The sequence below is a fragment of the Photinus pyralis genome, unplaced genomic scaffold (genome assembly GCF_008802855.1).
Source record: "Photinus pyralis isolate 1611_PpyrPB1 unplaced genomic scaffold, Ppyr1.3 Ppyr1.4_LG3b, whole genome shotgun sequence".
Lineage (NCBI taxonomy): Eukaryota > Metazoa > Arthropoda > Insecta > Coleoptera > Lampyridae > Photinus > Photinus pyralis.
In genome coordinates, this window is record NW_022170510.1 from 26490466 (window position 1) to 26509688 (window position 19223).

The 19223-nt window shown below is 37.8% G+C and overlaps 4 protein-coding genes across 7 annotated transcripts; 2 read left to right on the forward strand and 2 right to left on the reverse strand.

Moving 5' to 3' along the window:
- Positions 1-758: 758 nt before the first annotated feature.
- LOC116167073 lies at positions 759-2564 on the reverse strand. Its single transcript, XM_031482310.1, has 6 exons — positions 1919-2564; positions 1741-1873; positions 1543-1686; positions 1304-1495; positions 1109-1251; positions 759-1052 (listed from the first exon to the last, which is right to left on the reverse strand). The coding sequence occupies exons 1-6, from the start codon at positions 2149-2151 to the stop codon at positions 848-850; spliced, it is 1050 nt and encodes a 349-aa protein (XP_031338170.1). The 5' UTR covers positions 2152-2564; the 3' UTR covers positions 759-847.
- Positions 2565-4421: 1857 nt separating this feature from the next.
- LOC116167221 (putative deoxyribonuclease TATDN1) lies at positions 4422-8834 on the reverse strand. 2 transcript variants are annotated; one of them, XM_031482495.1, is made up of 7 exons: positions 8694-8834; positions 8459-8638; positions 8220-8403; positions 5700-5897; positions 5449-5661; positions 5207-5339; positions 4422-5140 (listed from the first exon to the last, which is right to left on the reverse strand). In XM_031482495.1, the coding sequence occupies exons 1-6, from the start codon at positions 8707-8709 to the stop codon at positions 5231-5233; spliced, it is 900 nt and encodes a 299-aa protein (XP_031338355.1). In that variant the 5' UTR covers positions 8710-8834; the 3' UTR covers positions 4422-5140; positions 5207-5230. The 2 variants fall into 2 exon arrangements, with proteins under 2 accessions (XP_031338355.1, XP_031338354.1); XM_031482494.1 differs by lacking the exon at positions 4422-5140 and having other exon boundaries at positions 5178-5339.
- Positions 8748-10224, forward strand: LOC116167220 (glycosaminoglycan xylosylkinase homolog). 3 transcript variants are annotated; one of them, XR_004144483.1, is made up of 4 exons: positions 8748-9209; positions 9259-9679; positions 9734-9934; positions 9980-10113. XR_004144483.1 is itself a non-coding variant. In XM_031482491.1 (4 exons), exons 1-4 carry the CDS (start codon positions 8787-8789, stop codon positions 10167-10169), a joined length of 1239 nt encoding a protein of 412 aa, XP_031338351.1. In that variant the 5' UTR covers positions 8748-8786; the 3' UTR covers positions 10170-10224. The 3 variants fall into 3 exon arrangements, 2 of the variants coding, with proteins under 2 accessions (XP_031338351.1, XP_031338352.1); XM_031482491.1 differs by having other exon boundaries at positions 9259-9683; positions 9980-10224; XM_031482492.1 differs by having other exon boundaries at positions 9259-9683; positions 9986-10224.
- A 2514-nt stretch (positions 10225-12738) lies between these two features.
- LOC116167092 lies at positions 12739-15381 on the forward strand. The gene is made up of 3 exons (XM_031482332.1): positions 12739-12839; positions 13051-13135; positions 13188-15381. Exons 1-3 carry the CDS (start codon positions 12769-12771, stop codon positions 15234-15236), a joined length of 2205 nt encoding a protein of 734 aa, XP_031338192.1. The 5' UTR covers positions 12739-12768; the 3' UTR covers positions 15237-15381.
- Positions 15382-19223: the final 3842 nt, after the last annotated feature.

Here is a 19223-nt window from a genome sequence, read left to right on the forward strand (position 1 = left end):
GCATAAGATATTAGGGACACGGCGACAATAGGAGCGTCTGCGCCATGTTGCATCGAAAATTGAAATTAGACAATAGGCAACACACAATACACGTATGACATGTGTTGCATACGTTGCAATATGATATTCCTGGATGCAACATGGCCACCGCTCTCAACAACCAATCAAAAATTAGACACTCTATTGTCGCCACTCCCGTTATAAAGCACGGTGCAAGATATAAATTAATATTGTTCGCGCTACTTCTGCTCGTCATGAATAGATGTCTCTAGTTACGTTCAAGAAAATTCGTCTGTAAAAACAACACATGTTGATTCAAAATTTCCCACTCGTAGTACGAGTAGCTTTAAATACCTACTCTTCATTATAATTGACGTTTGTTAATTTAAAGTTTGACACACAGAATAAGACCTTTTTTTTTTGGTTTAACAGTCTTAAATCAATTCTCACCGGACCACTACAGACAGATTCGTTTACCCGGAAACTCACATATCAAGGTGATGTCCTTGACCATATTTTATATGCAATTATAGCAGTCCATGCCCAATGAGCAAAGGACATAGGTACATGAGATGTACATTTTTTGTCCACTTGATATCCGTATGTCCAGATATCCAGTATGTACATTCTATGTATGTACATTAATGTAATGACATCTTAGTAACGTACATTCAGAATGTACTATTATTGTGTTTAAAACAAATTCTTTCCTTTCCACATTTGGAAGGGGCAGACCAAGGAGTATATGCTTGTTTGTACTATTTTATTTCGCACAAATACTGCTCTGAGAATTAACGTTAAAATAAACCGGTATAGTAATTATTATAATAGGTATAAGAAACTAATCTTAATCAACTTGTAAAATCGGAAATAATTGATTTGAAATGGATCTTATCGAATTTAAAGTTGCAAAACCGAGCTCACTAGCGTTCTTCCACCACGGCCGGTTTTGCCGTTTTTTCAAAACTCTTCTCATCAAGATAAGGCAAAACTTCAGCTTATAATTTTCTTCTCTTGTTTGCTGATTTCTGAACTTGACCACGACCAGATTTCTGCAACAGAAACGTTTTTTATCATCTTCTTCAACCAGAAGACAACATGAACTAACTCTGCCAGCTTATTTCTCATTTGCTCATAATTGTCCCTGCAGAAAACGGCGTCGTGCATCAGCAATTCTGCATTTAAAAGCGTCTCACGTAAATCTGCCGTTTTTAAATTATAGTGATCGATTTCTTGTTTCAAATTAAATTCCTGCAAGTTAATTGCGATTACGAAAACTTTTAATGCAAACTCAGACACGAACTTGCTCAATCAAAGTTCGCTTTACAAGGCGTAGGCGTTTGATTTTTTTCTTTTCGACTGATACGCAATGCTCGATTTTCTGCTGCTCGTTCTGTCTCAGACGTAAGTCGTTTGTTGTACTTTCCAGTTCCACGTGTAGGGCATATGATTTGTTTTGTAAAACGCTTAAATCTCTTTCGGCGATGGACTTGGACTGAAGAAAGGAGGTGGTTAGTTGTTGTTGTTTGCTGATTAGGTTACTTTTAGTAGTTTTTTGTTCTCAATAAGGCTGTCTTCGTGTTTACGATGGAGTACTTGTGCTTGGGCGACTGCCTCATTACGTTTTTGACTTTCTGACTTTCTTAAATGGTGTAAGGCGTCCACTTGCAGCTCCAGCTCTTTGTTCTGATAATGTTGGTTGTGCAAGGCCAATTGTAATTAAAGATGCTAACTAGATACCTGATCTTGGAGTGCGCGCAGATCTTCTGTACGTAGCTCTCGCTCTTTGGTTGTCTTTCTCCATGCATTCAGCAATAGAACTTTGAAGATACGCCTCGCTGCGGCGTTAGTATCACTCATTGTAGTTACCTTGCTAAAGCTATAAGTTATTAACCAGTACTCACGATCATCAACGAACCGATTCCGTGTGTTGCCTCTGGTGGGTGTTATTTCGGCTAAAGATAGGGATTTCCTTCGGCTAACAGTGAAAGCCGAACGAGACACCTCCTGGATTGCGGCTTGTAATTTGGCTTTACAGGTGGGATTGGGTAAGGTTTTTGTGCTAAAGCGGCGGCTAGATGGTGTTCCTCTCTTGGAATCATTGCAAGTATTTACACCGTCTCCACAACCCAATTTTTCCTCTAGTTTCATTTTAAAATAGGTAAAGGTGAGAAAGTTTTAAATGACATGTGAATATGTCACTTGATTTTTGTTACTTTAGCTATCCTGATAGGATTATCCTGACTTGTATAATGGGAACCCTCTGTGTTTGTGTTTCCTTGTGTACGTTTAAACGATAGGGAGGGATTCGTCCACTTGTCGCGACTATCCTCGCCCCTCAGTCTTTTCTATGAATGCTTGCGCCTGGAACTCCCACCGAAGAGAGATCGTTATCCAGCTTCTCTGAGGTTTTATTCTACGCCGAGACCTTGAGCCTGAAGAAATTTATCTCTGGCGTTAAGGGCCAAACACTTTTTCAGAGAGTGTGATGTATTAGGTATACGTATAGTATACAGGGTGTTTTTTTGGGAGCTTTAGTTAAACGTTTCTGGGAAAGTAAAATACGTAGGTTTTTGAAAATTTGTACTTAGGAGTTACTCTGAAGGCCGAATCTATGTAAAATATTTTCAAAATGTCCGCACTTCCGGAAACACCGGAAGTAGATAGTAATTCCGTTATTTTAAATGGCAACCCCTATTTTTTATTGCATTTTTGGATTCTACGTGAAATTTCAGTTCTTTTGATACCCATATGTCGATATCTGCCATTTATGGTTTTTAAGTTATTTTGACTTTAAGAAAAAAAATGGCGGATGCAGATGGTACCTTGATAATTGATTACTTGAAAAAGGTTATAGTCATGGCAACCCATTTTTATCAGTGCATAGAGAATGAATAGGGCTTTCTTTTAGTGTACTTAAAAAAAGTTAAGTTGCGTACAACCGCACCTATGGAGATCCAAATTTCAGAAACTTCAAAGTCTATAAACTCAGTTTTTTTTAATGGAATGACCATGTTCTTAATATTGCATGAGATAGAGAATCGAAATTGGCATATTTTGATATTACATGTTCCTATAGCTATCTTTAACAGTTTCTGATTTATTCCCATTTCATTGAATTGATCACGGAATTGATGCCATTTTTTTTCGCATTTTCTTTTTAGTAGTTGGACATGATTTTATAACAATCGAATTTTAAACAAATCAAGGAATGGATTCTTTAATACCATTGATTCTAGTTCTAGTCTAAATAATTAATTAATAAATAACTCATTTATTAAGGATATAGGACGGAAAATTTTTGAAAAATCTAAATAGAGTCGTTCAACTGAATTTCTTAAACAACGTATAAGTCTGGAAATTAAGAGAGGTAATGCGATATCTGTTCTAGCAACAATTCCATACCAAAAATGTTTCAACGAAGTTTTTTATATTTTGCATTGAATTTATTTTGTTAATCTTGCATTTGCAATTCAATTCATTTTCTTAAATATTCTCTTGTAGAGCTTTGTATCACTTGTGCTTCAACGGTTTGTAGTGCATTAGGGGTACAACATTTCCAAAATCCATACAATTTCGTTCCAGTTTTCAAATGAATGTACGGAAAGCACGCGCCGCGATTCTGCCCATTTCACCATAAATAACAATTAAATTCCAAAATAGGTGAAACCACTGCGAGTCATTCTCCGATTTTTGAAAAACTTATGTTAACCTATAACAGTGGGTGATGGATTAGTGTCACTAGATTTGTTTAAAATTCAATTGTTATAGAATCATGGCCGACTACTAAAAAGAAAATCCGAAGAAAATAGTGTCAATTCAATAAAATGAGAATAAGTCAGAAACTGTTAAAGATAGCTATAGGAACATTATTGTCAAAATATGCCCATTTCGATTCTCTATCTCATGGAATAGTAAGAACATGGTCATTCCATTTAAAAAAACTGAGTTTTTAGTCTTTGAAGTTTCATAAATTTGGATATTCATAGGGGCGGTCGTACGCAACTTAACTTTTTTTTAAGTGCACTAAAAGAAAGCCCTATTCATTCTCTATGCACTGATAAAAATAGGTTGCCATGACTACAACCGTTTTCAAGTAATCAATTATCAAGGTACCATCTGCATCCGCCATTTTTTTCTTAAAGTCAAAATAACTTAAAAACCATAAATGGTAGATATCGACATATGGGTATCAAAAGAAGTGAAATTTCACGTAGAATCCAAAAATGCAATAAAAAATAGGGGTTGCTACTTAAAACAACGAAGTTACTATCTATTGCCGGTGTTTCCGGAAGTGCGGCCATTTTGAAAATATTTGACATCGATTCGGGCTTCAGAGTAACTCCTAAGTACAAATTTTCAAAAATCTACCTATTTTACTTTCCCAGAAACTTTTAACTAAAGCTCCCAAAAAAAACACCCTGTATAGAATCTGCAGTACCAAACGTTTCATTTTGAAATTTAAACGAAATTATAGGCGTGCGATTCGGTTTTGCGGGTAAATGGGACAACTGCGCGCATTAATTCACATTTAAGAGAGACCTGTAAACCCAGGCAAAACAAGCACGACGTAAATTTTTGTGGCGCCCAATTAGTTGTATTTGGTGGAAATAGTGCTAAATATTGTTCCAAGAGTGTTTCTTCATTTGATCAACGAATGGAGAATTTTCAATGCCAATCGACCAGTTTAGAAAAGAAGGAGGAGGATCGCCATTACATGGAAAGCTTTTGTTGTTAACGCTGGTATTATTTATGAAGCATTTTCCATTCAAATTAAAAATTGCTCTGAAAAGGATGTAATATTGGTAGGAGGCCTTTATCGTCATAATCCTGCAATTGTAGGTAAGGTAGTAAAGGTTTTCGCCCTAAGTCAAGTAACTTTCCGTGCATTGATCAGTACTTTTCAAAAGGCCATTGCTATGTGCGCATACATAATTTTTACAATATGTGACATGCTGGTCCTTAAATGGAAGCATCTTGCGCACCTGGTGTTTACAATATGCAATATTATGTTTTTGGTTAAAATTACAAAGAAATATCTCCACAGCTAGGAAAGTTAATATTGCGCAGCCTGCGCATGCGCATATTAATCGTCAAGATTTTTCTTGGCTTAAGCGCCAGAGCTTCTTTGGAAAATGCGCTAAAAAAAGTTCCAAATGATTCTTGTAGTCCTTGGGTTCAATATTAATTATGACAGTTTATTTACCATGTAAAAGCGTACAGAAAGTGACTACTTTTTGCCGTTCTCAAAAAACAGTTCCTCTGAATTGCGATAAATTACTTCACCGATTTCCGATGGATCTTCTTTTTTTAATGCCGCAAGTACGTCCAAAACTTGCCTAAAATTATCACCGAAATAGAATTATTAAGCAATATATCGTAATAGTGTTTTCATCTCGAATTGTCAAAAACGAGATGGTTTGGGGGGGGGGGGGGCATTAACATTACCTTATATTCATCGGCTCATTTCTGCTTTTTATTAAACAATCGGCCTTCCACTTCTCTTTCTTTACACTTGGATGGCTACGATTTTCTTCCTTTACATAACCGTATCCGGCATGTGTAGGTCGAATTTCACACCACGGACAATCGGTTTCCAACAAAACTCGATTGCTAGGCAACTGAGCGACAGTTTCCAAATTTTCCTTAGTTTTCAAAGAACTAAAGAAATGAATGTAACTTATCCACGTTTCACTTACCAGCCATTCAATCCGATGTAGTAGCCCAGTTCCATAAATCTATTCGCTTCATCGATTGTTCCGTCGAATGAATGAACGACCCCTCTCAAATTCTGATACTTCGATAGTATAGCGTATAAGTCATCTGCGGCGTTTCGGCAATGCAAAAATAGAGGTAGGTTTAGAGATTGGGCCAGGTGGATCTGCTTTTCAAAGTACCTAAAAATATGATTAATGGTCATTTAATTCATTTTTTTTTTGACATTTTTAAGATTGGGAATTATCGCGACGAAAGAGGCAACTAAAGACTTTTCAAGGGGACCAATCAACTTGATGTTCCTGCAGTTATCTAAAGGCAATGAAGCCAGCTGCCAGTAAACCCAAACCCCAACACTACTCCAACACAAACGCTGATTAGGTCAGGGAACAAGTAAACACACCCCCACCCTGAAGGAACATACGAAAGTTCCATATTAACCGCCTTTGTTGAGCTAAGAGCCAACTTAGTCGTAAACCGGAGGGTCCTGATACGATTTGCTTTACGGCTCTCTTTTTTTATTGTAATAAATAATAATAATAATAATAATAATAATACAACCCCGCCGGTGTTGCAATGACCATATGTAGACAGTAGCCAGTAACTTCCTCCAAAGCGACGCATGCGCAATGGAAAACTCCTTATTTGTGGAGCAATTTGATCAAAATTTTTGTTGTAGGTTCCTCTAATAAAAGCCAACAAAATGGGCGTGGCAAAAAATTTGTATCGTTATTAGGTACTCTCCTACCACTTCTCTTTTTGTAAAGTACAAACAAAATGTACCTATAAGACCACCACGACTACCAATAACTGACAGAAGATCGAAAAGGAACCGTCCTGTGGAGATTTTTTTATTGACTCTAATATTGAGTACTCGATCAGATCGCTAATCAATTCCCGAAAAGTTAAGATTGGGATATGTCAAATTTGACAATCAAACTGACAACAGCAAAGGAGGAACTCTTATAGCAGTAATAAAAACGTTTCTGTTTTGTTTCTCCGTTTTTATACCAAGTAATACTATGCGATCGAGTCACCTTTGGAATTTTTGTTTACATGGAAAATCGTATTTAACTTAAACTTCCAAAGGCGATTCGACAGCAACTCATTTTTGATCGGTCGTTAGTATATAATACACAACCACAACACATTTGGATTGTTCCGCTCTCTTCTCCAGTCATACACCAGAAAACACAGATCTGGCACCTAGGTGTCGCCAGGCTTGGTACTGTATCTATAGCGCGTTTGTACCTCCAAATGCAGTATGGTGCTTATGGACATACAGTACATGCTTGCCAAACGTGACAATGACACCACAAGGAGATTATGTTTTGTTTTAATACTTCAATATTTAATCATATGTCAATTTGACATCAATGCGGTCAGAAACAAGGATAGTATTATCGAAGAATGACGCTAAACTAGTAAGAGAGGCAATTAGTCCATAAGACCCCATACTGCATCTGGAGGTGCGAACACGCTATAGTATTTTATAAGAACGTTTATATACTTATTGAATGTTATGATTGGCATATAGCTTGGGAAAGTAATTGAAATCGTGCGTGTTGCTTGTACGATTATGGCTTCTAGTAGTGAACCTCACAAAATGTTTAAACAGCCCTCAGGGCTTTCGCAATTGTTTTTGGGAAGACTGTCACATCCTCTTTTCCAAAAAGAATTTCAGTAAACGTACCACCGGGGGGTCGGGGTCTGGGGGGTATGGAATACCCCCCAGTATACGATTTTCATTTCTATGGGGTATGGAATACCCCCCAGGAGTACTCCGCGCAAAGGAGGACCTGATAACTCCTTTTCTTATAACCTTCTGTAATTATGGGCGTTTTGTGGAAATGAAAATCGTATACTGGGGGGTATGCCATACCCCCCGGGACACTTTACCTCACAACATGTTTAAACAGCCCTCAGGGCTTTCACAATTGTTTTTGGGAAGACTGCCACATCCTCTTTTCCAAAAAGAATTTCAGTAAACGTACCACCGGGGGATCTGGGGGGTATGGAATGCCCCCCAGTATACGATTTTCATCTCCATGGGGTATCGAATACCCCCCAGGAGTACTCCGCGCAAAGAAGGACCTGATAACTCATTTTCTTATAACCTTCTGTAATTATGGGCGTTTTGTGGTATTCCATACCCCCCAGACCCCCCGGTAACACTTTACCTCACAAAATGTTTAAACAGCCCTCAGGGCTTTCGGAATTGTTTTTGGGAAGACTGTCACATCCTGTTTTCCAAAAAGAATTTCAGTAAACGTACCACCGGGGGGGGGGGTTGGGGGGTATGGAATGAAAATCGTATATATTGCGCTACTCAATTGTCAAAAAAATACAATCTTTGAGAATAATTTTCCTTCAATAGTGAAAGCGGATAAGTAGAGAGCGACTATACCTCACAATTTCACAATGGCTTAAAAAATTAATACTATTAGAATAGTAAAATCTGCAGCAAATGCTATGTACCTATCTACTCTCAGGGTAATACAAACCTCTTTTGCACATCAATAGGACAAAATTGTGTTCTATCATAATCAAGGCCACATTCGCCGATGGCTACAATTTTGTTCCTATTGGCAGACGCTACATCTTTCAGTTGCGCCAGATATTCCTCTGGATTATCCTCAAATTCCAAACAGCGTGTGGGATGGCAACCCACAGTGGAGTATAGCCTTTCTGCAAAATACCGGAGTTACTACCCACTCTGCCCGTAAATTACCGTTCATAGTACCATCACTTGTAGATAATGATAACGCATTTTTGCTTTCCTCTAAATTTCCGGCTGTTATAATAATTTTATTCAATCCATTACTCCAAGAGCGGTGTAAAACGTCCTTTAAATCAGGTTCATGTTTCTTACTGCCATTGTACACCCCTGTGTACATTGCATCCAGTAGGTTAGCGCCAATATCTATTATTAACAAATTTGTTTAAACAAAGTGGGAACGTTATAAATAATCCGTTACCTATAAATTTCGTCATAGCCCTTATCCTGTGCAGAGGACCCGCCACGTTCAAATTTAAAATGTTGTTAAAAATAGTTTGTAACTTTCGATATTATGATGTTCCGGGCACATAGAACGATTTTAATGTTGTTTATAGCTTTAATTATTATATTTACACTAACAAGTTTATGTTTTATAAAGATATTGAACCGCAGAGAAGAGGCCGACGCTTTTAAAATTAAAGTGCACGATTATATTTTAAGTGAATTGCCCTTTGTGCAAGACAAATTTAGGCAGAGGCACAATTTTAACGATACCTTATGGGATAGTTTTCTTAAAAATACCAAAACTCTCACGCCAAACTTAAAACCAGAACATGTATGGAATAAGGTTAGATCATGGGTGTCCAAAACTCAACTGTACGATCCCGAAAGTCCAGACTTGGGTAACGCTTTGGGCTTGCTGAGATCTGCTAAGATCCTTAAGGCCGACGTCGATTCCAGGGGAACGCAATTGAAATTGCTGTTAACTTTGGAGGTATGTGAAATTGTGAACCGTGCGTTTTCAGCTGTAGGTACGATTTCAGGGCGGCCAACAAGCCGTGTTTAAGCCGAAGTGGTACCCCATCGATAAAGTCATCGACGGGCACGTATACGCGGGGAAAGATAGGTACGGCTCGGAAATTTTAGCTCTGTATTTATCGGCAATTTTGCATAAACCACTTACGCCGCTCGTGACCGAACGTAATATTTCTCTAGGCCGAGAAATTGTCCCTGTTGCAACGAAGAGATTACTGTCGACAATTTTCAGTTATAAGTCGCTTTTATGTGTTTACGGGAAATGTTTTTATTGTAAACGAGAGGATCCCGTCTGCGAAGATGGGAGTAATCTGCTTTCGGGCGCAATCTTGGTGAATGTCAATGTGACATTTGTAAACAATCGATCACCGTGGCAACGGACGTACAAAAAGGGAAAATTGGCACTTTGGGAAACTCTGGATGATTATTGTCAGTAGGTTTTCGTTTGGTTTTGCATTTCCACGTCATAAAATCCCATTTTAGATTGGTTAAGCCGAAGATATCGACTCACAGACTGTTGGACTTGGTGGATGTGTCCATTTTTGATTTTTTACTTCAAAATGGAGATCGTCACCATTATGAAACGTTAGATGGTAATGTTGTCTTATTAGATAATGGTAAAGGCTTGGGAAATCCTTACACTCATCATTTGGATATTTTAGCCCCTTTGTATCAGTGTTGCATGTTAGTTTACAGCACAATTGCATGTTACGTTTATTATCTGAGAAGTTTCAGATTAAGAAATGCAACATGGTCAAGGTTGCAACAACTTGGGGGTGGTATGTTGAAAAGGCATCTAGAATCTGTCCCTAACATATCGAATTTTGTCACTAAGGAACACATAAATGCTATAGAACATAGACTGAATATTATTTATGCAGCTGTTGAATTTTGCAGGAAGAATAGAGGAATGCCATAAGGTATTATTTTTACAAATATTAATTTATTACGAATAAAAGTATATTTGATAATAATTTTTGTTTGAAATACCTAATGCACCTCAATGGCGATGAAACCAATCGTGGGAATACATGTACCATGTGTTCTATTTCGGTAGTATCTCAGCTGTTTTTGTTATACTCATCCATGATAGAAAAAAGGTAAAAACGGTCAATTTTAGATATTTGTATGTAAAATCCAATGGTGCAATCAAAAAAAATTTTTGGACCACAGTTTCTGAAATTTAACCCAAAGTTAATATTTTTTAAATGCAACACCCTGTATATATTAACATTAATTGATTGCATTCTTTTTCCTGATTACGTTGATGTATCACAACCTATATTTTTTTATTTTTGCCATGAACCAAAAATAAAAACTTGATTTTTTACGGTTTGTAAATAGTAGGCCATGGATTCATGGAGATTTTGTTTTGCTTATTGTATCCATGGTAACTACAGCAGCCGATACTAATCAATAAAAATGTCTGACGGTAGTTCAAATATTTGAAAAATATGAATTACTGTGTCGAGGGGGTAACATCTTCCTGCAATACTGTCATAAATTGTCTGCAATCGCTTGCAATCCCTCTGATTGCTGTGGCAATCTCCCTCACAGTCTCACAATCGCCTAAAACAATCCTGCAATCAGATTCGCAATCGCTGCAACAATCTACCAATCAGATTGGCAATCGTGCACGCCCCGACCTGTTTTGAGGTACAATCACACACCTCACGGGGTTAGGCAAAGAAGTTATAGGACCTTACCTTATTTTTTTTAATGGAACATCCTGTATTATTTAATAATCTGAAAATATAGCGTAGTAACTTTTAAAAAATATAATACACTAAGGATAATATTCAAAAAGGGCTCAGAAAGGATTTAAAAAAATGTCGAATGATTTGATAAATACAACAAAATTTTAAAAAATTGTTTGGATCTTTCGGTTTTTAAATCTTTTGAATCTATTTAAATCAATATGGAACTTTTGTAGTGTTATATTTTGAAAAGAGATTTTTAATATGATAGTTTTTGATTAAAATATTTCAATTTAAAAGGTACGTAGGAGAATCAAAAAATTGTCAATCTCGGAAAGGAGATATAGAAAGAGAAATAGATATAGAAGATTGTTGAATAATCTGCCGTTTTAAAATAAGCGTAAAAAGCAGGTAAAAAAGTTATAGGACCTAACGTCATTTTTTTTAGTTGAACGCTCTGTATATTTTATTCAAAAAATAGCATATTAAATTCGCTTTCCAAAAATATAACACTAAAGAAATTTAAAAAATGCAATATTAGATTTTTCAAAAAATTAAAAAATTTCAGTGTGTTTTAATTCTTTTTTAATCATTTTGAATTTTTTTTAATGACTTATATTTTCCCTATTTATTGCGATTGCTTTATATATTAAAAAAGAAAATGTTAATATGCAATTTTTTAGATTATACAGGGGTTCCTATTTAAAAATGAGGTTAAGTCCAGGAACTTTTTTGTTGACATCGTATATATGTACTTATTTTGAAAACGGCAGACTACTCTGCAAGTAATTTCGTAATAAGCATTTTTTCGTGTCTCTTTTCATTCTGATATTAACAATTTTTGATTTTCCCTTGTATCTCTTTAGCGAGCGAATATTTTCAAATTTGATTTTGCTATTTTTTAAGATTGGTACAAAATGTCACTTATATTAGAAGCTTTTTGAATAGCAGTAAAAATTACCAAATTCTTGCTTTATATCATTTTTGAATAGTTTGTCATTCGGTATGTATGATTTGAGTGGGCCACTTCCCTATTAGATTTATCGGACTGCATAGAACTTGAAACACTCTTCTTTTTAGCATATTTCCACAAAAATAATAAAATTCACTATTGTGGCCACTTTGTCCGTCCGTCTGCCCGTCCCTAGTTCTACTTTTTTCGCTATTTGGTCTGTCTGTCCGTCCGTGTGCACGATAGCTTTTGTATTTACGCAATCCAATTTTTTATTTGTTAAATACTTAAATGAAATTTTGTATGTAAGCTTTAGATATAGGTGTAAACCTCGAATAAAAGTAAAACTAGTAGTCGAAATCGATAATCAATATCTCCTTGAAGCATGTCCATCATTCACCGATCAGTAAAAAGAGCCTCCGCTCAACGATGACTGAGACGTAGATCTCAAGAATGCCCGATAATCATATCTCAGTCCCCAAAATCGCTTTAGTTCAGAAATCACGGGACCTTCAGCGGGTTTTTAGTTTATACAACAACCACGATGACCTTCAGTGTCATTAGTTCAGGCAAGAACCCTAGTTAGTTTTAACAACAATCACCATGACCTTCAGTGAGTTTAGACAATGACCTTCAGTGACTTGGTGCATGCGCACTAGGCAAATCTGTCGCTGTCACCATGTGTTATTTATCGCGGTCCGCGAGCGCGTCACTCGATTTGTCTTCGGTCCTCGCTCCGGTTCATCTGTCTTTATCTGCATCATGCCAATATTTGTTCAAAGATCAGCATGTATATAGTATAATACTGTTTTGATCAAAGTCACTTCAAATCAAAATGTTGTTTGTGTAGTTAGTAATTACATTTAATTATGACAATTTTATATTTTACTTATTTATTTATAATCCTATTTACTGAAGCTATTGCTGCACAAGAGTTTAGGTAACGTTTCGTTTTAGATTACAAACTCGGTCTTAAAATCGTTTTGCAATGGAGACGATAATGAAATATTCATATCACCCGAAGACGGGAGTTGCTTCCAAACTCGGCACAATCGTATACTTGCTTCTGGTCCTTCGATGATGAGTGATATGCAAGGATTTCATTATCGTCTCGTCTTATGGGATCTGATTATAAGAAAATGTACCAATAGGTTAAGAAAACGAGACTATGGTGCTCAGGCGAGGGAACCTTTTGGACTTGTTTATAGCAAAGGGCGGCTTGTAGGTGTACTCGAAGTAAGTTACCTTTAAAAGTTGACTGGATATCTCCCACAATGCTTGATTCCAGCCGTACACTGATCTTTATAAGTTAGCCCCAATTTCAAACGTCCGTCAGAATATTGAAGAGATACCACTGCAATCAGTGAGCGAAAGTAGATCTCTTACCGACCCTAGCGAGGACTCGGAAAAAGACGAAAGCGGCCAAAATGATTACACACGCTACACAGACGAGAAATATCCTATGGTTTTGACAGATTTCAAAATTAACAGTAAACTTAGCGCGATGAAAGCCAATAAGCAGGATAATTGGCAGTCTTCGAGAGTTGAGGGGAAAAGCCATCATGCAACGGAAGCGGATGGCTATGGTGGGCCTGGCGCCGCCCACCTAAAATCAAAAAAAGCGATATCTAACGAACAAATATCTGAGCTGAGTTCTGCACTCGGTTCTGCATTACATCGAATTAAAGAATCTGATTCTTCAGAAAAAGTTGAAGCCATAGAGGAAGATCTGCGTGGATTGTTAAGTGATGTGGGTTTAATCGACTCGGAAACATTACAAAATAAAAGAGAAGCGATTAAAAGGGACTCGAATGTCGAAGACGAAAACCTAGAAGAAGGGCAAAATAATATTCAGATTGTAAAAACCACCGATATCGAAAGAAACAAACGGTACGAAGCCACACCTGGCGTCGATGTCACTCTCGACACTAAAGCAGAGGAAGATCTAAAGGCGACCGAGCCCACTGAGAACGAGGAAAACAAAAGAGAGGCGACTACTGTTAATATAAAAAATTATCAGAGTGAGGGGGATGTTTATATACGAAATAAGAGGCACGAAGTAACCACGGAAAACAGTGATATAATGAAAAATCTCGAAAAATCCGGCGAATTAACTGTGAGTGGGAACAAATCGCCGTTGGCGAGTTCTGAAACTTCCGCCGTGAATACCGAAAAACGCAAAGAGGGTGGTGACAGCACCTCGTCCACGGGAGCAGCGATTGATGACTATGAAAAACGACTAGAACAAAATTTACAACAGAAAATAGAAGCGATAAAAGAAGAAGTAAAAAGAGAAATAGCGTCACTGCATGCAAGAAACGCGCCTAATGTAGACGAGTCGCAGCGAAGGAAACGCGGAACTTCCAATACTCTACAGGAAAAAGAATCCAAAGAAATCAACCCTTTGGATCATCCCGAAGAACCATTAGTATCTTATATACGCACAAAGAGGAATGTGGGTGGACGTAACAAACGGGAGGCGTATGAACTCGATGAAACTCCGATGGACGAGGGTGATGATCTAGAAATTCTTGAAACCGAAGAAGAAATTGAAAACGATGAGGATCGTCTTCCCAACAACGATTTCATAAACAACCCAAACACCACAATCACTGTCTTAGAAAGTACGACAAGGTTGATTAACACGACGTCCTCAACTCCCGCAATTAAGTCAAGTTTGCCTGACCCGGTGAGCCTTGCTTTAGCATCGCACACCGAAAGCCCAGTAGTTGACCTGTCGAAGCGCCAGCGGCTTAATGGTGTAACACACGCGCGTAGAAAACGCGCAGAAACCCTAGTGCCAGATGGCTACGCAGCTTACCGTGCCGAGGATCAGGAAAGCGACGAAGAGGGCGACGAATCCGAAGACGACGGTTTTGATGACCGTACAGCCAATCTTCGGGAACTCAACCGATATTTGCTAGATTACCGGAATCCGTTGCAATACGACGAACCCTATGGCGAAAGTGACTACCCCGTTAGGCGATACGTTTCCAACCTAAACTCCGACCTTGCTCCCAGGTTTTTGCACGACCCTTCCGCCTACATCCGGAGAAAGCGACACAATTTTGATCGAATGGTGGCGTTGCACGGAGAAGCGCCGATGATTCGCCACTTGGCAGCCGCGAGGGAAAGAAATATGAGACAATTCGAAGATAGAGCACGACAGAAACGCAATTTCGGACGTAAGTCGCAACCTGTCGAAGACGAGCAGCAGCGCATAGCCGATTTGTCCGATACCGACCTATTTGGTGCGCTTCCACAAAGTTACGAAGGCGAATTGTCGCGGTTTAAAAGAGTGAAAAGAAAAGTCGGCGCTGTAAAGGGGGCGAGTTGAGTATTTTGTGCTCATATTAAATGTATTAGGCACACAGAATTATTCGAAGTGATATCTAAAAACTATTAAGCACTGTTTTTCATTGTTGCAAAATTGTATACATAACAGGTACGGATTGTGTACACCCTCGTAGGCTATAAGTCATATGCTCATGCTCTTTTCTTGTAAAGCTAGGAAATGTGCTTTCTCGATGACATAAATAGATTCTATAAAAAAATGTCATCATAATAAGGAACAGAACTGTTACGATCACTCGTGCTTTTGCGATCGAGGCTTAAATAAGAGCGCCGACTTTTCTGCTTCGTTGCCTATTTGTAGATGCCCCACTTAAAATCCGAAACGGAACCTCTTTAAGCCCTTGAGTTCAAGCGTTTGTTTCCACACACACCTTCACACATTTTAAATCCCCCCCCCCCCCCCCAACTCTCCGTTTAATAGAACTGGCAACACGCCTGGGCCAGCGCTTCGCCTATCGACCCAACCCAAGGATACTATATATAATGACCCAACCCACATTTAATTCTAAACGCGCTTCGCTTATCCCCAGACTTACTTACGTTCACGTTTCCTATGAAGCGGTATAAATGTAAATTTCCCTATGTTGAACTAAATGTAAGTTCGATCAATGCAAAAAGGTGACCCGTTACTCTATGTACTCCCAAACGAGTGTAGAATGCTTTGGAGCGTTTTTGGTGACTAACTTTTGGAAGGCTTGTATATAACCGTTTAAGTTTTTTTCATGGAACCCTTATGGATTATCAATGTCCTCCATAGAAGCCCCTAGATAGCACTTAAAATCATTTACAATTTAAAAACCTTTCTCTCCATAACAACAATGTAGGGGTATGTGCATGGTTTTAGAGGTCAGGCGCCTGCCATTTTGGTCAGGTCATAATATGTATAATACAGGGGTATAATATTTGCATACAGAGTATGTTTACGAGGCTTATCACATTTGGCATTTATGCAAAATAAGATTGTGGCAAATAAACTTCAAACGAAAAGGAGAGTAACATGATAATAAAATATTATTAGCATAATTTGTACTCCATCATAAAAGAAAGAGAGGGGAAAGGAGTGGAAATAGTTCCGGGCCGAGGGAAGGACTGACTTCCCTAGTCAATTGCATATCATTTACAATTACAATTGAATCATATAAACATGGTCTTGAGGTGTTAATTCTATGGATCTCAATAGATCATTTGAAGCTCCTTGCGAGGCTTTCTTTCGACTGGCCAAAAAAAATCGTACTTAATTCAATTCAAAATTGCACTTCGGTTATCGATAAGTTAAATGTAAAATGCTACAACGACAACTACAAGATACTCCTTTTTATATCAACTCCCAGGACATTAATCTTAAATAAAATTGCCCTACTTAACCTACTTATTTCATTATAAATTTAAAAAGAGAAGTAAACTTTACCTAAGTGTCTTGATCAAACGCACGCGCTTAGATCTACCTACGTTAATAATTCTGCTGCGTCGACTAAAAACAACGCTAGCTGAAAAGCTTGACGCACTCCTGTCAAATTTGAATTGTAAAAAATGCGCGGTAAAAACATTTCCAGTGCCGTAGCTCGCGTTTTTCTCCATAAATGAAATGCATAAAAGCGGGAATGATTCAAATTTAAAATTGCCAGATACTGTTAGCATCACAAGATTTTGATCCAGATGTTTTTTAAAGCAGTTTTCTTAATAATATTGAAGAGTTGCCCGAAAAACCGAATAATAAGGAAGAACTTACTCGGTTCACTGACAAAAACCATAACAAACACCAATCGAAAATATATAGCGACCTCGGAGGTAATCCCCATATTTTCCAGGAAATTTGTCCGACATATTTTCGCATGATTAAGGCGTTATGCGCGCCTGTGCACAATCCTGTTGGAACCAACAGTTTCCAACTTTTATTTTTGTGTGCTTTTGTTACGGGCCATATGAAAATAAAGTTGATGATGATTTCTCCGAAACGAAACATTGTATTGAAAATCTCTCAACGGCGTCTTGTAGAGCTCAGTGACAATGAAAAAGAGTTTTTTTTAAATTGAAACTATCCAAATAACAGAAAAAAATAAAAGCTAAATCGGAAATTTTCGGTTTTTCTGGCATATCTTCGGAAGTAATCCGAATTTTCTGGGTTTCTTTAAAGCATGATATTAACTGCTTAATTGCGCATCTTTTCTCTATCGTATTTTCTATTGCTTCGGAGATCCCCATGATAGACATCCTTATACCTTGGACACAGTGTATAAAAATCTCATGTGACGGTGTTTGCGATCGCATTCCTCCGAAATGGCTCGATCGATTTTTACGAAATTTTTTTTAGATAGATGTGTACATATGTTTCATACCACTAGGTGATTATGTATGTAGTTCGCCGGGTACTGTGGGAGGTGAGGCGGCGCAGCCACCGAAACCAAACGTATGTCTCATCCAAGAAAACATTGACTGATAGTCGTATCCCTCGAAGACGCGCGCCTTGCAAAATGCGCTTGATTTCGCCCCTAGGGAAATACAATCGGATGAAAACTGTAGAAGCTCACATCATGTAGGTACATGCGTTGTTCTACGGGCCCGCAATAGGACCGTCTCTGACAGCTGGGATCACTAGTGCGACTTTTCAAAACTTAAACAGGTACTAAAATTGTCATATTTAAATAAATCCATCGACATATAGAGATGGACTGCGCGTGCGAATGCTAAACGCGAATATTGCAGGTGAGAGAAGGGAAAACTAAGAGGCCATAATCTATCGCGTTTCTGTTAATCGCATTTTAGTTATTTATGCATCAAGGGCATTAAGGTGATATTTATGCCTAGGACGACAGAGCCCGAGGGCCTCCGGCCCGAGGGATTGTAAGTCGCCCCAGGGGTTAAATATTGAGTAATGCCTGAGGTGCATACAACATTTTATTTTTCATCGTTGAATACATTTCCAATATACAATGTCATGATTATTGTTTGCCCAACATTAAAGTGCTCCATACGAATCAAGTTGCATCTTTTTTATGACATAATATAACTCCGTCAATCAATTTGACAGGCCGTTTGAAGGCATAATGAGATGACAATCCATTATGCCCTTGGGCGTAATAGACTGCTTCATATATCACATATGACAGATATAATTGGCATATAATAGGCAAATGAAGAATAAAATATTAAATAGACATTGCTGTGGTAGTGCTTGCATGTCGTTGGTATGAGAGAGAGCAGTATTCGTACTATAGCGCGTTCGCACCTCCAAATTTAGTATGGTGCTTATGGACATACAGTACATGCTTGCTTGACACTGACAGCACAAGGAGATTATGTTCAATTTAATCATATGTCAATTTGACATCAATGCGGTTAGAAACAAGGATAGTATTATCGAAGAATGAGGCAAACTAGTAAGAGAGGCAATTAGTCCATAAGACCCCATCAGTGGCGTAACTAGGTATTTTTCGAAGCGGTGCCGGATCAGGTTTTTGCGCCCTACCAGATTTTGGCGCCTAATCAGTTACCATTGCGCTCTAATTAATAAAACACGGTACATTTTTGAGAGAAACTTTGCACACAAATTTTGCATACTTAAATTTTAGAAAGATGCTTTGAATAACGAAATCTTTCACTGAATGAAGAATAGAAATACATTTATTTATAGTGTTTCCAATTCTCATGTCAAATTTAACTATGGCATGGGGTACAAGTCGTAGAAATGATTGCGTGCAAATGCTGGTTACACTAATACAGACCATTGTATAGATCACAAATAAAGTATTATTATTATTTTAAATCTGCAGCCTTTTCCTACCGCTGTAACTTTGTACTACAAGGGCCACCCAGAAAGTAACAGACGTTTTGAAATAAAAAATTAAGAAAGTGTATGAAACAACTTTTATTATATACATTTGGAAGCTACACTCTTAGGCTATTTTTCAACACAGTCGCCATTCATATTGAGGCACTTAAGATAGCGTGGTACAAGTGTTTTGATTCAAAC

Coding starts and splice junctions, on each gene's coding strand:
- LOC116167220 (XM_031482491.1), top strand. CDS start 8,787: ATGATGTTCCGGGCACATAGAACGATTTTAATGTTGTTTATAGCTTTA. Junction 9,210..9,258: donor AATTGCTGTTAACTTTGGAG/GTATGTGAAATT, acceptor GTACGATTTCAG/GGCGGCCAACAAGCCGTGTT. Junction 9,935..9,979: donor CCTTTGTATCAGTGTTGCAT/GTTAGTTTACAG, acceptor TTATCTGAGAAG/TTTCAGATTAAGAAATGCAA.
- LOC116167073 (XM_031482310.1), bottom strand. CDS start 2,151: ATGAAACTAGAGGAAAAATTGGGTTGTGGAGACGGTGTAAATACTTGC. Junction 1,874..1,918: donor AGAGGCAACACACGGAATCG/GTTCGTTGATGA, acceptor TTATAGCTTTAG/CAAGGTAACTACAATGAGTG. Junction 1,496..1,542: donor AGAACAAAAAACTACTAAAA/GTAACCTAATCA, acceptor TCCTTTCTTCAG/TCCAAGTCCATCGCCGAAAG.
- LOC116167092 (XM_031482332.1), top strand. CDS start 12,769: ATGACAATTTTATATTTTACTTATTTATTTATAATCCTATTTACTGAA. Junction 12,840..13,050: donor ATTGCTGCACAAGAGTTTAG/GTAACGTTTCGT, acceptor ATGTACCAATAG/GTTAAGAAAACGAGACTATG. Junction 13,136..13,187: donor GGCTTGTAGGTGTACTCGAA/GTAAGTTACCTT, acceptor GCTTGATTCCAG/CCGTACACTGATCTTTATAA.
- LOC116167221 (XM_031482495.1), bottom strand. Junction 8,404..8,458: donor ATCATTATCTACAAGTGATG/GTACTATGAACG, acceptor GGTATTTTGCAG/AAAGGCTATACTCCACTGTG. Junction 5,340..5,448: donor AATGAGCCGATGAATATAAG/GTAATGTTAATG, acceptor TGATAATTTTAG/GCAAGTTTTGGACGTACTTG.